The sequence below is a fragment of the Tenrec ecaudatus genome, chromosome 14 (assembly GCF_050624435.1).
Source record: "Tenrec ecaudatus isolate mTenEca1 chromosome 14, mTenEca1.hap1, whole genome shotgun sequence".
In the NCBI taxonomy this organism is placed as follows: Eukaryota; Metazoa; Chordata; class Mammalia; order Afrosoricida; family Tenrecidae; genus Tenrec; species Tenrec ecaudatus.
In genome coordinates, this window is record NC_134543.1 from 9,967,050 (window position 1) to 9,987,424 (window position 20,375).

Below are 20,375 nucleotides of genomic sequence, written 5' to 3' on the forward strand. Positions count from 1 at the left end.
GACACTGTAAGGAGGCTTGGGAGCTCAGTTGGTTAAGTGTTGGGCTGCTAATCAAAAAAAAAAAAAAATAGGCAGGTGGAACCCATCAGCCACTTTGTGGGAGAAAATTGAGGAGGTCTGCTTCCATAAAGATTATAGTCTTAGAAATCCTATGGGACAAGACAGTTCTACTCTGTCCTTGGGGTCACTATGAGTGGAACTGACTGGAGGGTGGCAGGTGGAGACAGTTGCTATCACTAACTCATCTTTCTTCCTGCAGGATGAAATTCTGGGCTGGGGACTAGATTCTGCCTGCTGCCACAGGTGTAGGGCATGCTTCATATTTTTAGCTTAACTCCTAATTCTCTCTACACATTGATTCCTTAGACAAGAGGCCCTAATATCCTATTCCATGTATCCCACTTAACTGATATTCCAGGAGTCATGCTAACCATGTTCAGACAGTTAATAATAACATGGGAGCTAAATGTAAAATGAAACCTGGACTGTATAGGCATAATGCTATTGAAATTGTGGCATGATTCTGGAAAAAATAAATGGACAAATGTTGTGTTATATTTATTACTACAACAATAAAAATAATACTTCCTTTGTATTGCTTTGGAATCACCCACAATGACCAAACATCTACTGAAGTCATTTCTGTAGCCACCAAAAAAATTCATATTGTCTGCATAGAAATGTGGGAAACTTCTGAAATTAACATGGTGCAAACATCCCAGACATAAACCACAATGACTGAAACCATGGTAAACCCACTGCCGTCAAGTCCATTTGCCTCCTGGCAGCCACCTAGGACAGGTAGACCTGCTGCATAGGGTTTCCAAGACTGAAATCTTTATGGAAGTCACTGGCCCCATCTTTCTTCTAAGGAGCAACTAGTGGGTTTGAACTGCTCACCTTTCAGTTAGCAGCCAAGTGCTTTTAACCATTGTACCACCAGGTTCCCTGGAGCCGTGCTAAATACACCTAAATATAAAACATGATCCCAGAAATAATTACAGTAATTTAAACATTCATAGATTAAGAAAAATATATATAGCCAATTCAAAAGCCCAAGCTAAGTGTCTAAGATTCACTAGTAGCCTAGATATATAATCTCCATGAGTATCTAAACCCCCTCAGGACACACTGACTGTGCATTCAAGTTCTTAAAAAGAACAGCACTTTGCATGTAAAAAATACTCAATAAATATCTGTTAAATCATCAGAGGGAGAAAAATCCTAGTTGATCAGGCATTTTTGTTCAGAGCAGAAGAATCATTTTTGAAGAAATTTAAGAAAATATCATTTAAAATAGACTTGTGAGGACCATAATTTAATCTCTACTATTCTTATTGTTATTATAGTACATGAAATGTGTATATATATATATATATATATATATATATATATATATATATATATATAATAGTCTCCTATTATTCTATTACTATTCAAGTCACCATGGGATCATCAGGAGGAATATCATATAAGTTATAGTTATTACAGAAGTCATTGAAGCACTATTAATATATAGATATACCTCAAATAAAGCTGTTATGGTTTCATAGGAAAATAACAATTTTTCTGAATTAGTAATTAACATGACTAAGGAAATCTTCACAACGTAAGATCCTATCAGATACTTCTACATATTTTCATCATAATTGAAAATGTATACATACATCAGAATTCTTCCTCCCTTCAATTGTTCACACAAAGAAAGGATCAGCAGCAAAAGTCCCCCCCTTTACCTCCCCTCCCCATGGCAAAACACTAAAGGAGGAAAAGTGGAAATTCACATCTTACTTCATACCAACTTACTCTGACTTTTGGCAAAACTCTCCGAAGCGTCTCAGCAGGATTCTGGCGCATCAGATAGGGAAGATTTGCGATCACACTTGTCCCTTGGATATCTTGGCCAGCGCTTATGAAGGAAGCATAGATTTAAAATTTGGAATTATCTGCTGAATTCCTAGGTTAATAGCAAACATTTAAAATAAAAAATAATAATAAGCAGGGATTGAGTTGAAAAATTAATTCTTGGATGACTTCTAATAGTTTTAAACTTGAAATATATCATTTGAATGTCAATGTAAAACCAGAATTGATATCTTACCATATGAATCTTATAACCAATGCACGTAGATACTAATTATGCTCGTGTTAAAACTAGATTATCTATATGCATTTCTTACGTCTAAAAATCTTGAGGCTATTAATAAACACAGATTTTAAAATTCTGCCTCATTTTCTTTTTGTGACCTGCGAGTATGCTATACTTGAAAATAAATAAATAAATAGATGGTGGCGTTTCACCATGGTAAAATATTAATAAGCATAGCTTTGGCAGGGACTATGCTGCAGAATCATGCGACAACTTTCTTCTGGCGCAGTAAAATTACCTGTTGCTCTAGGCAGTGAGTTACTAGAAACATTTTAAAGATACATCAGTATCAGTAAGTAAGATCTACTTAAACATTACCTTTTTGATATAGCATTCTTTAAGTCAATAAGGCTTTATCAAAATAATCTCTGTGGCATTTTAGGACCCTGTGGTAGTTCTATAATCGTTTGTCAATTTGAGGGGATTATGAGTGTAGGGGTGAGATCTAGGTGGGGCCTGTCAATCAGGTGATAGCCAATGAAGCCTCTGTGTGGGCATGACCTTCCCCTGAGGGTTCTGGGAATTGCTGTTTTCTTTCCTTGGAGCCGGGAAACACTGTCTTTCTGCTCACTCCCTGAGACACTCTCTACTGACAAGACACATGAAGCTATGCTGATGGCAGCAAGAGCCCTGGGCCTGCAGAAGCCAGGTGGAGACCCTTGCCAGCACTGAGATGCTTCTACTGCCACTGGATCCACAAGACTTTGCACCCATTGGCCTGTGATCTTCATGCATTTGGCACATTGCATGTGTTTCATGAGTATGAAGAGGACTTTATAGATTGGTATCAGACAGATGGGCTAATATCAGACTTATGAACTTGATCTGGACTGGATGGGATGTTTTCTCAATAATCAACTGCTTTTGTAAATAAAGCTCTTTCTTATACACATATGAGTGTCTATGAATTTGTTTCTCCAGTCTAACCAGACTATCACAAACCCTAAATACTCTAGAAATAGCATTTTGATTCTTCTGAAAAGTCTTTTCCATGAAGTGCAAAAAGAAATCATTGAAATATAGCTTAAAGCAATAAAGTCCTGAATATATATTTAAAATGTATATCATAAGTATGCACAAACTAATGTCCTGGCATAATATTTAAACCTTAAACCAAAAATGTCCCCAGAGGTGCTAAAATCAATCCATCGTTTAACTAGTAAAGAACTATTGCCTTGAGCATTATGCTTTTTTAAAAATGAGTTTATTTCTAGCAATTTCACCAACATACAGTTCACATATCACACACTTCAATTCCCTTCATATGAGCATTATGCTCTTTTAAGAGCTATCTACATGGAATGAGGAGCCCTGGAGGTACATTGCTCAAGAGCTTAGCTGCTAACCAAAAAGTCAGGGGTTAGGCCCACCAGGTGGTCTGAGGACGAGAGAAGTTGCCACTGGCCTCTGTGAAAGTTACTTACAGCCTTGGAAACCCTGTAAGAGTTCGACTCTGTCCAGTAGGGTTGCTATGAGCTGCAATCTAATTAACGGCAATGGGTTGATTATATGGGATCAAATTACCTCAGAAAAGGAACATGCAATCAGTAGCAATGAATTGCATCTGTAGAAACTGTTGGACTGGTGCGTGTAGTACTGGGCATATTCCCAGCAGCAACTGCAGTGCAGTGAAGTATTTAATATGGCCCTTCTAGATATAATCTTTGTCACTCCCATCAAATGACTTTTCCCTGAGGGATCTGTGTTAGAAGGTGAGGAAAGACACTGGTTGTATTACATGACTCAGCTGTGAGTGATTGCATCCTGCTGAGTACAAAGGGAGCCATTTCAGAAGGGGGTTGGGGAGAGCTTACTGCCAGGCAAGAGGAAAGAGCCAGGAGTGGAGCATGTCCTTGGGGCTCCAAGATCTAAGAGACAGCTTGGACACCGGAAAAGTGACAAAGGCTCAGCAGCAGTGGAACTAGGAGCCAGAGCATGAGACAGAGCATGGGCTTCCCAGCCCACAGAACAAGATGAATGCTTTGAGGGATGAGTCTGGCTTGTAGAGTGTAAGCACCTAATTGGGAAAGCTGAGTTTGCTGGTCATGGAACCGAAGCAGAGTGCTTACAGTGGAGTAGCATGCTCTTTGGGCATATATTGGCAACCTTAAAAGAGCTTGGTAACATTGCCTGAGAAGGCTAGCGACTAGGCCAAGAAATGAAGGGAAGGCCAGAGAGGGCTGCCAATGGGCATGATAGAGAGGAAACTGCCCTGACTAACTAACTCTATCCTGAGCATTTCCCACATGAATTGTAACCTGGTAAGTTCCCAAGTAAACCTCATAATCCTGAGTAATGTCTGAATCCTCTGTGATCACTGTAAGGAATTATGGAACCCAGCAGAGAAGTACAGCATGTGTGAGTAGCAGCTGGTGTCAGGATTAGTGAGAAAAGTTCAAGTTTGGGGTATGTCCGACCTCCGCATTATGGCAATTGGTCTTGGCAGACAAGCTATGGAAGGGGATGGGTAAGATGAGCACAGTGCAGCAGTTTGCCCCACTAGAGCAGACTGATGGCTTTAGCTCACTCCGCCTGTGAGGCCTGTGACCAGGGGCTCCTCAGGATGGTCCTTTTGCTTGGCTGCCCTCACGTGGACCCATGATTCATGGCAAGCCCATGCACAACAGGGTCAGGCCATGGTGCTCCAGTGTTGCCACTGGCTGATTTCCAGGTCTTTCTTCCCAGCCCAGCTTCATCTGACGGCTCAGCTGGAAAACCTGTTTAGCATCAAAGCACCACACAGCCTCCACTAAAAGATGGGTAGTGACTCAACATGAAACACACCAGTTGCAAATCAAAGTGGGGGTGGGTGGTGGTCTCCTGCAGGGAAGGTTAAGAATTCTACCAGCTGGACCACCGCTGCCTCCCCTCTTCATGACAGGGATGTTCAAAGGAATCTAACAGTGACTCACTAGCAGAGGTGGAATAACATGCGGTCTACTTAAATGCGCCTTAGAGGAAAGCCTGAGGAAGAGTTGGAGGAGGTTGTATTAGACAAGGGAAACAGAAAAGGGCTACGAATCAGTCAACAGATTTGGCTGCAGTATTGAGCTTGCATGTCTGGGAAAATCAGGGGCTGCTAACTGTGGTCAGAGTTAATATAAATAACCCAAATGTCTGTACCATATAAATAACCCAAATTGCAGAAACTCAAAAAGAATCAGCAGAAGTAGGTCACCAGTAGGAAATTTATTATCTTGCTATTTAAAATCAATATATGTAATTACCACTGTCTTCTGACTCAGCGTTAAACTGCCCCTTGTGGGTTCCAAGGCTGTAAACTTTTACAGGAGCAGACAGACTCCTCTTTTTCCCATGGTGGGTTTGAACTGCTGATCTTGGGGTTAGCAGCCCACCACTTAACCACCAGGTCTTCTATGTGATTGTCATAAATGCAAAATAAATGTTTAATCGAGTCATATTCTTTTCAAAGTATGCTTTTAAGATCTCAAAAATGAACATTTTAAATTGAAAAGCCTGGCCCAGAAACAATCTTCCTGGGTCCAACACAAGATGCGCCTTTGTGCCCAATGATGTCGTCATGAGACACACTCCTCTTTGGAGATGCTCAGCAACAAAGAGGGCACAAGCCCACTCTGCAAATCATTCCCGGCAAGCTCAAAGAATTGGGTTAATCACCTCGTTTGTACACTAGAGGCTAAAAGGGAGAGGAGGAGGAAAAAAAATAAGACTAGTTGAATAAATGAATTTAGGACAGCCATCTTTTATAATCTAAATTAGTGTTGCTAATTATTTTAGTCCCATTGGGGGGATGCACAGATTTTAAAGAGTCATTTATAGTAACAACTTAAATCAAAATCAAAACCAAGTCCATCCAGAGAGGTCTTTTTTTCTCGAATAAAAAGTTTCAGCCTTCCTCTTTACTCCAGCTCTTGCTATTGACAGGGTAACTTTATCATTCAGCAGAATGGCCAAGAGTTCTTGACCCTTGGATCCCATCAGCTTTGCCCAAATTTTACATATTACCTAATGCCCTACACAGTACCAAGTCCACAGTACAGACCCAAACTCTGAACCCACTGCCATGGGGTTGATTCCAAGTCACAGGTTTCTGAGGCTGTCCATCTTTACAGGAACAGATAGCCGCATCTTTCTTCTGAGCAGCAGCACAGTATATAGTAAGAGCTCCATAAGTATTTGCTGAATTTTAATTGTTGAGCTGCTAACCACAGGGTCAGTAGTTCAAAACCAACAGCCACATTATGTTATGTGTTTGGACTGTCTTCATGTTAACTACCTATTCCTACTGTCAAAAGCTGGATCTTAATACTACAAAATGCTACCTTACTAGAATGTCAATTGGGTTGGGCTGCTAACTACAAGGTCAGCAGTTCAAAACCACCAAGGGTTCCTTGGGAGAAAAGAGTTTTTTTCTACTCCTATAAAGAGTTACAGTCTCGGAAACCCACAGGGGCAGTTATGCTCTGTCCTCTAGGGTCACTATGAGTCAGCTTCAACATGGGCAATGAGTCTTGAGTTTGGGGGTAGTTTTGTGGTTAGAATTTCAAACTCGGAGATCTCATTTACTAACCAGAAATTCTTATCTTTTCCCATTTCTTTATCACTAAATCCAATTTTCACTCGCAACATGTTTCTAATCCCTCAATTTCTTCTTCTTCTCCAGCCTTTCACATTCTTCCTGTTTCACTTTCTTCCATCCTGAACCTTCCTGTTACTTCAATTACCCTCTCACCCAGAACCTCACCTCTACAACTATTTTTTTTTTTGGCTATTGTTAATGTTGTTGTTGTTTTCTTTTGTTGCTTTGTTTTGCTCTGACTTGTTTTTTGTGTATATTATTATCTCTCCAGGTCTATCTAGAAAAGATAGGTGGGATAAGCAATATGAAGGAGAAAACAACAGGACCAAAGGTTCCAGAGGGACATAAGAGAGGGGGAGGTGGGGGGGAAAGAAGTGGGTGTTAACAAATCCAAGGACGAGGGAACAACAAGTGATCCAAAATCGATGGCGAGGAGGGTGTAGGAGGCCTGGTAGGGCTTGATCAAAGGCAAAGTAACTGAGAGGAATTACTGAAACCCAAATGAAGGCTGAACATAATAGTTGGACAAGAGGAAAGTAAAAGGAAATAGAGGAAAGAACTAGGAGACAAAGGACATTTATAGAGATCTAATTACAGGCATGTACATATATAAATACATTTATATATGATGATGGGGAAATAGATCTATGTACATATATTTATAGGTTTAGTGTTAAGGTAGCAGATGGACATTTGGCCTCCACATAAGTACTCCCTCAATGCAAGAACACTTTTTCTATTAAACTGGCATTCCATGATGCTCACCTTCACGACACAATCACTGAAGACAAAGCGGGTACATAAGCAAATGTGGTGAAGAAAGCTGATGGTGCCCAGCTATCAAAAGATATAGCATCTGGGGTCTTAAAGGCTTGAAGATAAACAAGTGGCCATCTAACTTAGAAGCAACAAAGTCCACATGGAAAAAGCACACCAGCCTGTGTGATCACGAGGCGGCTATGGGATCAGACATCAAAGAATTAAAAAAAAAATCATATCATTGTGAATGCGGGGGAGTGCAGAGTGGAGACCCAAAGCCCATCTGTAGGCAAATGGTTATCCCCTTACAGAAGGATCACGGAGAGTTAGATGAGCCAGTCGGGTGCAGTATAGAACCAATGAAACATACAACTTTCCTCTAGTTCTTTAATGCTTCCTCTTTCCCCCACTATCATGATCCAAATTCTACCTTATAAATCTGGCTAGACCAGAGGATGTACACCGGTACAGATAAGAGCTGGAAACACAGGGAATTCAGGACAAATAAACCCCTCAGGACCAATAATGAGAGTAGCGATACCAGGAAGGGGAAGGGAAGATGAGGTAGAAAGGGGGAACCAATCACAAGGATCTACATACAACCCCTCCCTGGGGGATGGACAACAGAAAAGTGGATGAAGGGAGACGTCAGACAGTGTAAGACATGACAAAATAATAATAATTTATAAATCATCAAGGCTTCGTGAGGGCAGGGGCGGGGAGGGAGGAGTAAAAATGAGGAGCTGATACCAAGGGCTCAAGTAGAAAATGTTTTGAGAATGATGATGGCAACAAATGTACAAATGTGCTTGACACAATGGATGGATGTATGGATTGTGATAAGAGTTGTAGGAGCCCCCAATAAAATGATTTTAAAAAGAAAAGCTAATAATTTCTTAAAACTCTGCTCATTTTCTCCCCTCTTTTTTTTACTAACAGAAGCGTTGGTACTGGTACACATATTAGAATGTTTTTAACCTTCCCATTCACCTCCACACCCACCCCATGAAATATGATAACAAAAGTTACAACCTCCTTTGTTACCCAGGTTGTCTGGATACATGGTTACCAACCCAGTAGTCATTCATGCGACACTAAATTGCCAGTCTCCTTCGGGGCCTTCCTTTATCTTCCTGCCTCTTCTGTGGGAGTGCCCCGGTCTCCTAGCCACATTCACTCCCATGGTGGCCAGCTCCTGACTTCAAGTACCATCTAAAAATACCACGGTGGTTTAATAATACATCTGCAATTTTGTTGACAATCCCTCCATCAAAAGCTGGAGTCTAGCTCCTCTACTCTTGAATAGGGGACAGGCCTTAGTGACTCACTCTAATGAGAAGATGACAGAAATGAGGCTGAGTGACTTCCAACGCAGCCTCAGAAACAGCAGCACGGCGCCCATCTGGCTCGTTCTCTTTCGTGACACTCACCCGTGGAGTGGAGCCATGAAGAGTAAAAGCCATCACATGAAAAGCCTCATGCAGGTGTTCTGTCCACAGCCCCAGCCCTTATTAACAGCTATTGATGTGAGTGAGCGAGCACAGCCTTCACATCCCGCCCAGGCCCCCGACTTTGAGCCGCCCCAGCTGAAGCTGAATGGAGCAGACATGAGGTGTCCTCAACTAACCAAGGAAATCTCACTAGCTTTACTTAAAATTATCCATAATTCATCCCCATCACATAATATCACTCTGATAAAACCACCAGGATCTCTCTTGCCTTGAATTTATAAGCAAAAGGACAAAACTATGCTATTAAATTCTGGGGTGCGTTGTCATACAATAATTAACAAACAGAACAAATGCCATATATGTACAGATGTACACACTCGTTCCCCCGCCCATACCTCTCTCCTAAACTCCAGTCCTACCCATTTACTTGATTAACACCTCCACTCAGCTACCTGACATCTCAGCACTGAACTAAACCTGCCCCTCCACAAGCGTCCCCCTTTCATTACAGTAACGCCACACTTCCACTTGCTCGGGCCAGAAGGCTTACAGTCATCCTTAACCTATAATCTAGAGCAGACGTATTACTGAATGTATTCATCTGTTTACTGTTTATTTTTAAGACTATACATTTCATCAGGAAGGGTAGGGATTTGAGTAGATTTTGCTGTTGAGCCTACGTGGTAATCCTGTAATAAACATTTCTTGAATGAATGAATAAGTTTTATTTGTCAGTCTATTGTTGTCGAGTTGTCCTATATTGTCTGATGTGTGAATGCTTTGTTTTCCAACTTGACAATGAGTTTAAAAGCAAAGATAACCATTTTAATTTAAATCCTCCTCTTGCATCTACTACATGTTCTTGTTGAATTTAATACTGACTTAACCATTAATGCTTATAACCATTACCACTTACACATCACTTACAATATTCAGGTATTATGAGGGAACACATAATGACCTTATAGGACCGAGTAGAACTACCTCTGTGGGTTTCCAAGACTTAACTTTTTACCGGCGTAGAAAGCCTCCTTTTTCACTTGCAGAATGGCTGGTGGTTTCAAATTGCTGACTTTGTGGTTAACAGCCCAAGTCAAAACCAGTACGCCACCAGGACTCCTTCAGTGGGCATTGGCATCAATTCGATGGCAGTGGGTTTGGTTTATGAGGGAAAGTATTAAACTAGTGTACAAATGTAAATCTCATTTTTCAGTTTTTCTAGTTGAAAAATAATCTCATTTGACAATTGTAAAGAATAATTTGGTGACAAAATTAGCATAGTTAACTGATGTTGTTAGCACTCTTGTTAAACTATTTTTTAAAACCAGAGGGGGACATGAAAATGTTAAATATCCAGATATTGCACATGTTCAAGGTCTCCAAAGGGGACAGAATTAAACTTGTCAATTTAGAGGGCATTACCCTAAATACTCAATGTCCCCATTTTTTTCTGACATATTGAAAAACCATAAAATCAAGAACATGTTACAGTTCACTTTGGCTTGCAAACGAGAAATACAAGACATTTTTTATAAAAGAAAAACACATTTAAATATCCATTTGCTTTCAAAATCCAAAATTAGCAACAGAGTGAGACTTGGTGTTCAAAACATAATAATAATTGGGCAGCTTCATTCTTTGTTCATTTTAAGAATGAGCACATGAGATTAAGTTGTTCATTATTTTGGATTAGGATGAGAGAATCCCCACTGCTAAATGGGAGCAATGCATTGACTCTCTTCCGGTCATGCTGACTTATTTGTGTGAGCAGGACTTTCAAAAGCCAAGAGTGGTTCAAAAGTACACTGGCTGAGCATTGTGTATTTCGCTTCCTCTGGAGAGGAACACGCTTATTAAGTGGCAAGGACATCTTTTTGCCTTTATATTTTTTTGGGGGGGGGGTGTTCCATGTCTGTAAGTACTAATAAAATTATACTCGTACATAATGCTAACTAAAAGCAAGGTCGTTGGTCAAATGCACCAACTACTTCAAGGAAGAAAGATGAAGCTGTCTGCTCCCACAAAGACCCACAGCCTCAGAAACCCTATGTAAGAGCACAGTGAGTCAGCATCGACTCCATGGCTGTGGGTTTGGCTTGTGGTTGATATAGTTTCACTTTTACACACATTCCGGAGGATGATCATTCTAAAAGGTGGTTATCAACATTGACACACATACATACAAAAGTGTGGGTGTATGCCGGAGCAGCATGTAAAATATGTCTCCAGCTGCAGGTCTCAGTTGAAAATCACTGCTCATGCAAAAGCTCAGAGGGAAGCTCCAGAAGCTGCCCTTGCATCTGAGTGACTGCTGGAGAACCAGAGGACTTTCAAACTCGGAGTTCAAGGATGACCCAGAAGCTTTCTGGAGGCACTGTCGCCACCCTCTTGTTACTGGTTTCCAGTCAACCTCGTCCTCCACTGGAGAAAGACACGGCTTTCTACTTACATAAAGAGTCACAGTCTCAGACACTAACAGGGGCGTTGTATGCTGTCCTATAGGGTCACTATGAGTCAAGACCTACTTGGTGACAATGGCCTTTGAGAATTCTCCACTACCATCTGGCAGCAAAAATAAATCCTCATTCAAAGAAGAAAGCAATAAATACAAAGGGCTTCAAAAAGAACTTGAAAAAATGTAATTGGAAGATAGTGGAAGTTTTCCACACATTTTTGGAAGCTGCCACCACAACCCCAGTAGACATATTAGGACACTGGGTTTACACTGCTGCCAACTCAGTGGGAGAGGAACCCAGATGGACAGCTGTAGGGGAAAAAGTTAAAGAAGACATCATTGCTCAGAAACGCTGCGACTTTGTGTTTATGGAGATGGCGACTGAGCAATGACCACAGACAACGGCTGCACAGCTTGATGAATTGACAGCACATTGCACAGCCAAAAAATGTGTTCTATATTTTGTCCAACAATTTTTTAATAAAAAGAAGAGAAAGGCAAGGCAGATTCTGGCACCTACAAGAAGGAAAAGGTGACTTAAAAAAACTATTGAAGGAGGGAAGAAAGACCCCACAGCTTAAGTTGTCAGAGACAGGTGAACTGATCTGCCCACTCATTCAGGAAGCACGCAGTCAATGCCTGGCAGGTGCTGGGTATTCATTGTGTTTGCTCCATACAAAATATTCCCACAGGAAGCCTATCAAAGAACAAAGGACAAAGATTTACTGAGACCACATTACGTGCCGGGCATACAGAGATACACACTCAGCCAGCGTCCCTGCCCTGCTGGAACTTCACATCCCAACAAGAGAAAATCCATTAAATCCTCAGTGTGCAGAGACCTCTAAAGGAGCAGCCCAGAGGCTATGGAGAACAAACAAGGTAGGAGGGGATGGCACAAGGGCAGGAATAAACACAAGTTGTTGCAAGATGTGCTACAAACTAATATGGAGGAAAAATGGAAGGCTGCAAAATCCCTACCGTGTCCCTCCGGAGGCATGTCTGGATAAAAAGGGAGGTGTGCAGTCCAGCTAGACCGAGGAAGAGAAGCCTGCCAGCAGTCCCAGCCCAAATGCATGAGACAGTGCAGGACTCCCACCCCAGAGCTGGAAATCGCATCATGGAGCTGGTCACTGAAACCTGAGAGTGAAAAATATGACCCAGAAAGCGAGTCCCAACCAATACACAATGGATCCCGACCTGCCTGAAAATAGGCAGTGAATCCAAAGTAATGTAATAAAGACAAATGAACTTTAAAACGTCAAAAGCATCAAGCAACCAAAAATTCGCCTAGAAAAGTTGTGTGAAACACCGATTCCTTTTCTCGAATGCTAAGGGATAGGGCAAGATTGAATCTATTCTGAGAGCTGAAAAGGCCTCTGAAGTACAATCTGCCTCCTTCACATATGACGATGAAAAAGCAATGCCTACCCAGATAATGAAATGTTTCAAGGTCCAACAGCTAGTCATGGTCAGGAACCAGCTACCTTCTCCACAAGATAATAAAGAAGTCAGGTGAAAGGAACAAACAATCAGTGAGTCCATCGTACTCATGGTGACCCCTTATATGTGTCGGAGGAGAGCTGTGACTTTCAGGAGACGGCCAGGCTTCTTCTGAGCAGCCTGGGAGTAGAGCCGAACATCCCCTCTTTCAGCTAGCAGCTGAGAGCACGAATTGTCTGCATTGCCCAAAGAGACAGGCCTATAAGATCTCTCCCTATTATTTTCAACTACTTTACACATGGGTCTTTTCTTCTTTAAGAAATGATGTTGATTTTCTCCCTGATGTCCCTTTTAGTAGATGAACTATTTTAAGCATTTCCACCTTCCTTTCAGGAATGAATTATCTATCAGTCCTCAAGTTACCCTAAAAGAAACATGATGTCTGAGTATATACAATTGCCTATCGCAATTCATGTAATTCAATGTGCAATATTTCTCTCAGTGTCAATATTTGATGGTGAATTCCACAAGATGAAATCCATTTGCTATTTATGTAGGAATCATGAAGAAAAGAGGCAAGACGATCTTTTAAAGCACAACTGGTAAAGATTCTTGGTACAAAGTATGATTTTATGAGATAATAAGCTGTTCTGTTCTTATTCGTGCTGCTTACCTGCAGAAAGAAATGGATTTAACGTATTTCACATGTGAAGACATGCAAAAACTGAATATGATTTTGAAATATTAGTCAAGAAAGGTACCTTGGGCTTTTAAAAAAACTAGAGATAATAAGTAAATACGTACTTTTAAAGATGTGAAGAAAAGGATGCGCTAGCTCCCTGAAATAACTGAGGTGAGCACAGAGCTACAAAGTCAATGTCTCAGAAAGAACCTTAACCGACCGCTATGCTCCAGCAGCTCCTCTTTTTACAGAGAGCGAAATGATGCCCAAAGGTCCACACGCGCCTGGCAAGTGGCTGTGCTTTGCCTTCCTTGAAAAGAAAAACGTAAGTTACATGACTCTCACTATCTAATAAAAAGGAACATAAATCCGTCTCGAGATCAATTATATATACATATATATATATAGTGTGTAATAAGAGAATAGGACTAAACTACAAAACATGCTATTCTAGAAGTAAAATTGTAGAATTAATCCTTTGAGGACAGAAGTGATTTTCAAAATGTTTGCATCACCTTTCTGCCTCCACTGTGCCATGGCACCTGCGGAAAAGTCTGTGGCAATGCGGGAGGGTGGGGGAGGGTGGCAAAAAGATTCTGAACTTCACTCTGGAGTGCACCCACCCTGTAGAAGATGGAATCATGGGTGCTTTCTCCTTCACAAAAGAATCAGATGCTGAATGAGCAAGCTGGTCATCTTGGGGGAGGGGTTGTAACCATTGAAAGAAGCAAGAGCAAGATGACTGCAGCCTCCAAAGGGCCTTTTTCTGAAATGTCTCCCCAAAACATATTGAAGAGCATCTGTATGATTGGTTGTGCGTGGTCACCTGCAGCAGAGAACGTCATGAATTATGTTACTTCCAGATTAACTAGGATGAAGAAGAGGAAGAAGATAAGGATTAAAATTTACTTCTCTGGAATATTTTCTATGAGGCTTTGAATAAAACTTAGAAACCAAGTGTGTGTGTGTGTGTGTGTGTGTGTGTGTGTGTGTGTGTGCAGCAGACAGCAGCTAGAGATGGTCATGAGTGTTCCTATTTTGTAAGGGAGTGATCTAATCTGCATAAGCTATCAGATAAGAGCGAAAGAGAGAATTAAGGATACGCCCAGGTTTTTATTATGTGATCAGTCCACAGTGGTCCCACTGCCTGAAGTAAGCAGGCCACACACAACCAAGTAAAGGCATATTGGAAGGAAATGATGGCACTAGCCACAGAGGAAACCAAAAAAGGTAAAAAGAGAAGGGACAGCAAGTGCTGAGGTGGCGTGTGTGCTTCCTGGGCTGAAGCAATGACGGCAGTGTGGGTACCCACCAAGCAGAGGAGGGAGGGACCAGTTGGAAATGAAGTCAGAGCAGGAGTAATGTGTATATGATGGAAGGTGGGGAGGAAAATGCAACGGGAATTATATAATCAGACCGTAATGGAATTAAACTAAATAATGAAAAATATGAGGAAAACCTCTAAATATTAACAGGCACATTATTAATAATGAATATGTCAAAGAGAAAGCCTTAAGGAAAATAAGTATTTGCAACTATGTGAAAATGAACATTTAACATACCAACATTTCTGAGATGCAGCTAACACAGTGCAGAGGCAAGTGCATGACAATAATTTCATAGGTTCAAAAGAAAGTTATAAAATGAATAACCCAAGCTTCCCCTTCAGGAAACTAGGGAACAAAGAGGAAAAACTAAATATATAACAAGCAAAAAGCAATAAAATAGTATAGAATAAAATGGAGATCAATGAAACCAAAACCAGAAAAACATTAGTGAGAACGAATGACACCAAAAGCTGCTTCTCTGGCAAGATCAGTAAAATGGATAAACCTCTAGCGAGGCTAAGCAAAATAAGGAGAGAAAAAAAGATCACCCAAGAATCTAAGAGAGGATCTCACCACTGGTTCCAAAAACATTAGAAAGATAGTAAGAGAAAAGGCTAAACAAACTTAATGTACATAAATTCAGTAACTCAGGTAAAACAGAGTAACTACTTGAAAGGCACAAACTACCAAAACTGACTCAAAACACACACACACACACACACACACACCCCAGGAAACCTGAATAACCCCCTATCCACTACAGAGATCAAATTTTTAATTAAAAATAATTCAAAAAGGAAAACTCCAGACCCCGGATGGCTTAATTAGTGAATTCTGGTTAACATTTGAGGAAGAAATAACACTAGTCCTACTTAATCTCTTCCAGATGATAAAAAAGAGGTAATTCTCCACAGGTAATTTTGTGAGAAGAGCATTCACCTGGATCAGCTGACGGTGCGGCAAATCAGCATTCAGATATAGGTAACTGAGAAGTGGGTGGTGTGAACCTACCAGCTACTCCACAAAAGGAGAGATGTGACCATCAGCTTCCAGACAGACTTACAGCCTAGCCACTCTACCCTGCCTACAGGGCTGCTACAAATCCAAATCAACTCGAGGGTAGTGGGCTGGGATGACCCTAATGCTGAAACTAGGCAAAATGAACAATGATGCAAACATCATCATGTTCTCTTATTAACACGGAGCAGTGGTTCTCAGCCTTCCTAATGCTGCGACCCTTTCATACAGTTCCTCATGTTGTGGTGACCCTCAACCATAAAATTATTTTCGTTGCTATTTCATAACTGTCATTTTGCTACTGTTACGTATCAGGTGCCCCTGTGAAATGGTTGTTCGACCCCCAAAGGGGTCATGATCCACAGGTTGAGAACCACTGACATAGATGGAAGCATCCTCATGAAAAATTAGCAAACATGCAAAAATACATTAAAAAGTAAATATAACCAGGACAAAAAGCCTTTGCATTGAGTCGATTCCCATTTATAGGCCTCTTGTAGGACAGAGCAGACCTGCCCCAGAGGGTCTCCAAGGCTGTGAGTCTTTACAGAAGCAGACTGTCATATTTCCCCTGTGGAGCAGCTAGGGGATTCAAACCATTAACCTTCTAGTTAGGAGTCAAGATTTTTAACCATTGTGCTACTAGAGCTCGTTTACAGCATGAGGATTTAAGTTGATTTTGTCACCGAAATGCAAACTCGATTCATCATTGAAAAAGTGACTTATGTCATTCAAACTCAAACTCACTGTCATTGAGTCAATTCTGATTCACTGCAACCTTATAGGGCAGGGTACAGCTGCCCCTCTGGGTTTCTGAGACTAACTCTTTAAAGAACTAGAAAGAAGGTCTCATCTTTTCCCCTCACAATGGCTGGTGGTTTCAAACTGCTGACCTTGCAGTTGGTAGTCCATCTCATAATCCACTGCACTACCACAGCTAAGATAAACCATATACCATATTAATGAACTCTGAAAAAGCATCCAATAAAATGTAATGCCTATTCACTAGTTTAAAAAAATCATTAAGTTAGAAGTGCAGAGACTTTCCTTCATTAAACATATATTTAATTAATATTATAGATACCGTATATATTCATGTATAAGCCAAGATTTCAGCACATTTTTATGCAGTTTTTGTGGTAAAATTAGGTGCCTCGGCTGATATTAAGGTTGGCTTATACTCGAGTGTATATGGTGTGTGTGTATAGACATATATAACTACAACTAACTTATTTAAAGGTGAGGCTGCATACTGTCCCTTTATGATCAGAACCAATACTAAAGTGCCCTCTCTCATTATTCCTATTCAATATCAAAACAAAAGTACATGCCAGTACAACAAGGCATGAAAAATAACTTAAAAGCATCGAGATTGGAAGTGGGTTAAATGTTAGGTTGCTAACCACAAAGTCAGTGCTACAAACGCACCAGCCTGCTCCAGGAGAGAGAAAAGAAGCTGTGTGCACCTATGAAGATTTCCAGTCTCAGAAATCCCCAGGAGTAGTTCTACTCTGTTCTATAGGGTCACTAAGAGTCAGAAACTACTAGGTTAGGTGAGTATTCATCAGGAACATGAATTCTCTATGTGGGAAATCCACTAATATCTTTTTACAAAACTACTTCTGGAACTCTAAGTGGTTTTAACTAGGTCACCAGAAACAAGCAAGGCAAATAAGCAAAGGTGATTTGTATTCCTATATACTAGTGTTTGACTATGGAAATTTTAACTTTTTAAAAAGAGATGTATATAGGTATAAAATAGCAAAAAGTATGTAAGACTGTATGCTGAAAACAGTTTATTAACTGTAAAACATTAATAAATCAAGAAATAAATAAAAAGAAAGAACATGGTCACATACAGAGAGATCCGTTACACTTAAAGTATCCATTTTATGCAATTTGATCTATAGGTTAACACACTCCCAATTAAAATTCCGATATACATTTTTTGTTGGTTAATTTAAAAAAGCAAAGAAACTAGAATGGCCCAAATATATATGAAAAAGAAGAATAGAGTCAGAGAACTTACATTACTCAATAACTAGGGTAACTACAAAGCTGCAGCAAGTAAGATGGTGTGGGGTTGGTGACAAAAACAAGTATGTGAATCACTGGAACAGAACAGGGTGTTCAGCTACCAACCTACGTAACTAGAGCCAACAGAATTTTTACAAAGGTGCAAAAGTAATTCAATGGAGCTGTGGGAAACAGAAAGGTTTCTCCCAAGTTGTTCCCCCACATATATGCCAAACTTAGCTGCTTGCTACACCTGGCGAATGAGGTCAGGTTATTCTCCCTAAGGGTTATCAGCCATCCAGAGCAAACAGTTACCACTGCTTATCCCACAACAAGTAGGGTCCACTCCCTTCTGATAAGAATAGTAGTAGATGGTTTCCCTGAAGGAGAGCCCAGGGAGGTCAAGCCCACTTAAGGGTGGCCAGGGTTAGGGCACCATCATGAATCTAGGGTCCGCCCTTCTTGTCACATGTATACCTCTGATTCCACCCCTTCCTATCATGTGTACACCCCACACTCATCCCCTTCCTGTTACACTTTTGTTATAGTCCCCCTCCTATTGCTTGTATTGCCTATTGTACAACCCCTACCTGTAATCACATCCCCCTAAGTAGATATAATCCTTGGTTAGCAATAAACAGGTCTCCAGCCGGTTGGCTCTCTCCAGGTCTCACCCCACCTCACCTCGATCCATGTGGTGCATGGACCTGACTGGCAAAATCACGGCCGTCAGGAGGTGAGCATGCTACCATGAAATGTCTCTGACTCCATGATTTCAATCTCTCTTCTATCCCTCATGCTCTCTATGACTTCTCTATAATCTTTGTATATCTTCACCGTACAATTGCGCTTACTGAACCCGTGATTAGTTGTGGGGGCTGGCATTTCCCCCCACATGGAGCAAGGGGAGTTGATGCAACAAGTGCTGGAACAAGTAGACACCCATATGTTCAAAAACACGACCCTCGGTACAGACTTCACACCGTATAGAAATGTAGTTAAAATGGCCCACAGAACTAAATGCAAGCCATAAAACTATAATGAAAGCATAAGAGAAACATCTGCAGGACCTTGAGTTTGCCAATCGTTTTTAGATACAGAATCAAAAGCACAATCCATGAAAATAATGTGATAAATTGGACTTTATCCAAATGTAAAACTTTTGATCTGTAAGATCAAACTTTGGATACTGTAAGAGAAGCAGAGGACAAGCCACAATTTGGAAGAAAATATCTGTAAAAGTCATATGTCTGATAAAGGACTCATACCCAGAACATATTTTAAAATGTTTAAAACTCAACAATAAGAAAACTCGCAATCCTATTTAACAAATAGGCAAAAGGTCTGAACAGACTCATCGGCCCCCTGCTCCTCCAAAAATGCATGTATCAAAAAAGCCTATGAAATGATACTCAACAACATTTATCACTCGGAAAATCAGCATCACCAGGAGCTAAAGTCAAACTGCCCTATGGTTTTCTAGATTGTGCAGTGGTTACGTGTTGGGCTTTGATTTGCATGCTCGGCAGTTCCAAACCAGCACCAGCTCCTCAGGAGGGAGAATGTGCTCTCAACTCCCATAAACAGTTACAGTTTACACAGAGGGGTCGCTCTGGGTCAGCACTGACTCGATGGCAGTGAGTTTGGTTTGTTTTGATCTTTACAGGCGCAGAACTCCAGGTCTTGTACTCCAGCTGAGCTGCTGGTGGGCTCCAGCCACTGGTGTTCGGGCAGCAGCTGAGAGCTTAACCACTGCGCCACCAAAGCTCCCTCCATATCTATTCTCACCAGCACTCCATCAAGCCGATTCTAGCTCATATGGAACAGAGTAAAACTCCCCTTGGGCTTTCCGAGACCAGAAAGCTTTATGGGAGTAGAGTGCCCAGCTTACCCTGCAGACCTTGCCCTCAAAACCTAACAACTGATAACGAATGCCGAAAGCTGAGAAGAACTAGAAGTCAAAGAAACTCTGAATTCACTGTTGGAGGGAGTACAGCATGGGACAGCCACTTTAGTAAATATCTTGGCAGCTGCTTCCAAAAGTAAACAGACTTATTTTCACACGAAAACCTGCATGCTACTCCTTAAAACAGTTTTACGCATCATCCCCCAAAACTGGAAATCATCAACGCATCCTGAGCAGGTGAACAGGAAGACGCACTGCTGAGAGCACACACTGGGAGGTTGCTCAGCACTAAAGCGAAGCCATCTATTTAGTCACATAGAATTCATTTTGCCAAGCAGCGAAACACAAGAAGCTCCATATTGTACTCAACTAACTTTCTACACCATTGAAAGAGAACACAAGGGTTGAAGGGGGAGCTAGTTCTTGATGGCAAAGGGGTGCGCAGACACTCACCTCGCAGCATGAGCTCCACAAAACTGCTCATTTCTCAAGAAAACATACTCCATGAGTGTATTGCCAAGAGAAATCCCAAGCAAATGTGGCTTATAAATAGTTCCATAAGATTGATTCATTTACCAAGCATAGAGTTGATAAATGTATTACCAAGA

The 20,375-nt window shown here is 41.0% G+C and overlaps 1 protein-coding gene across 2 annotated transcripts in view; it reads right to left on the minus strand.

The window, feature by feature from the left end:
• The window catches only part of PPP4R4 (protein phosphatase 4 regulatory subunit 4), a 120,898-nt gene that overhangs the window by 84,794 nt on the left and 15,729 nt on the right, over window positions 1–20,375 (minus strand). For both annotated transcript variants that reach the window (XM_075530763.1, XM_075530764.1), the window contains exon 3: window positions 1,807–1,909. In XM_075530763.1, the coding sequence (XP_075386878.1) occupies window positions 1,807–1,909 (103 nt within the window). The remainder of the gene's footprint in view (window positions 1–1,806; window positions 1,910–20,375) is intronic.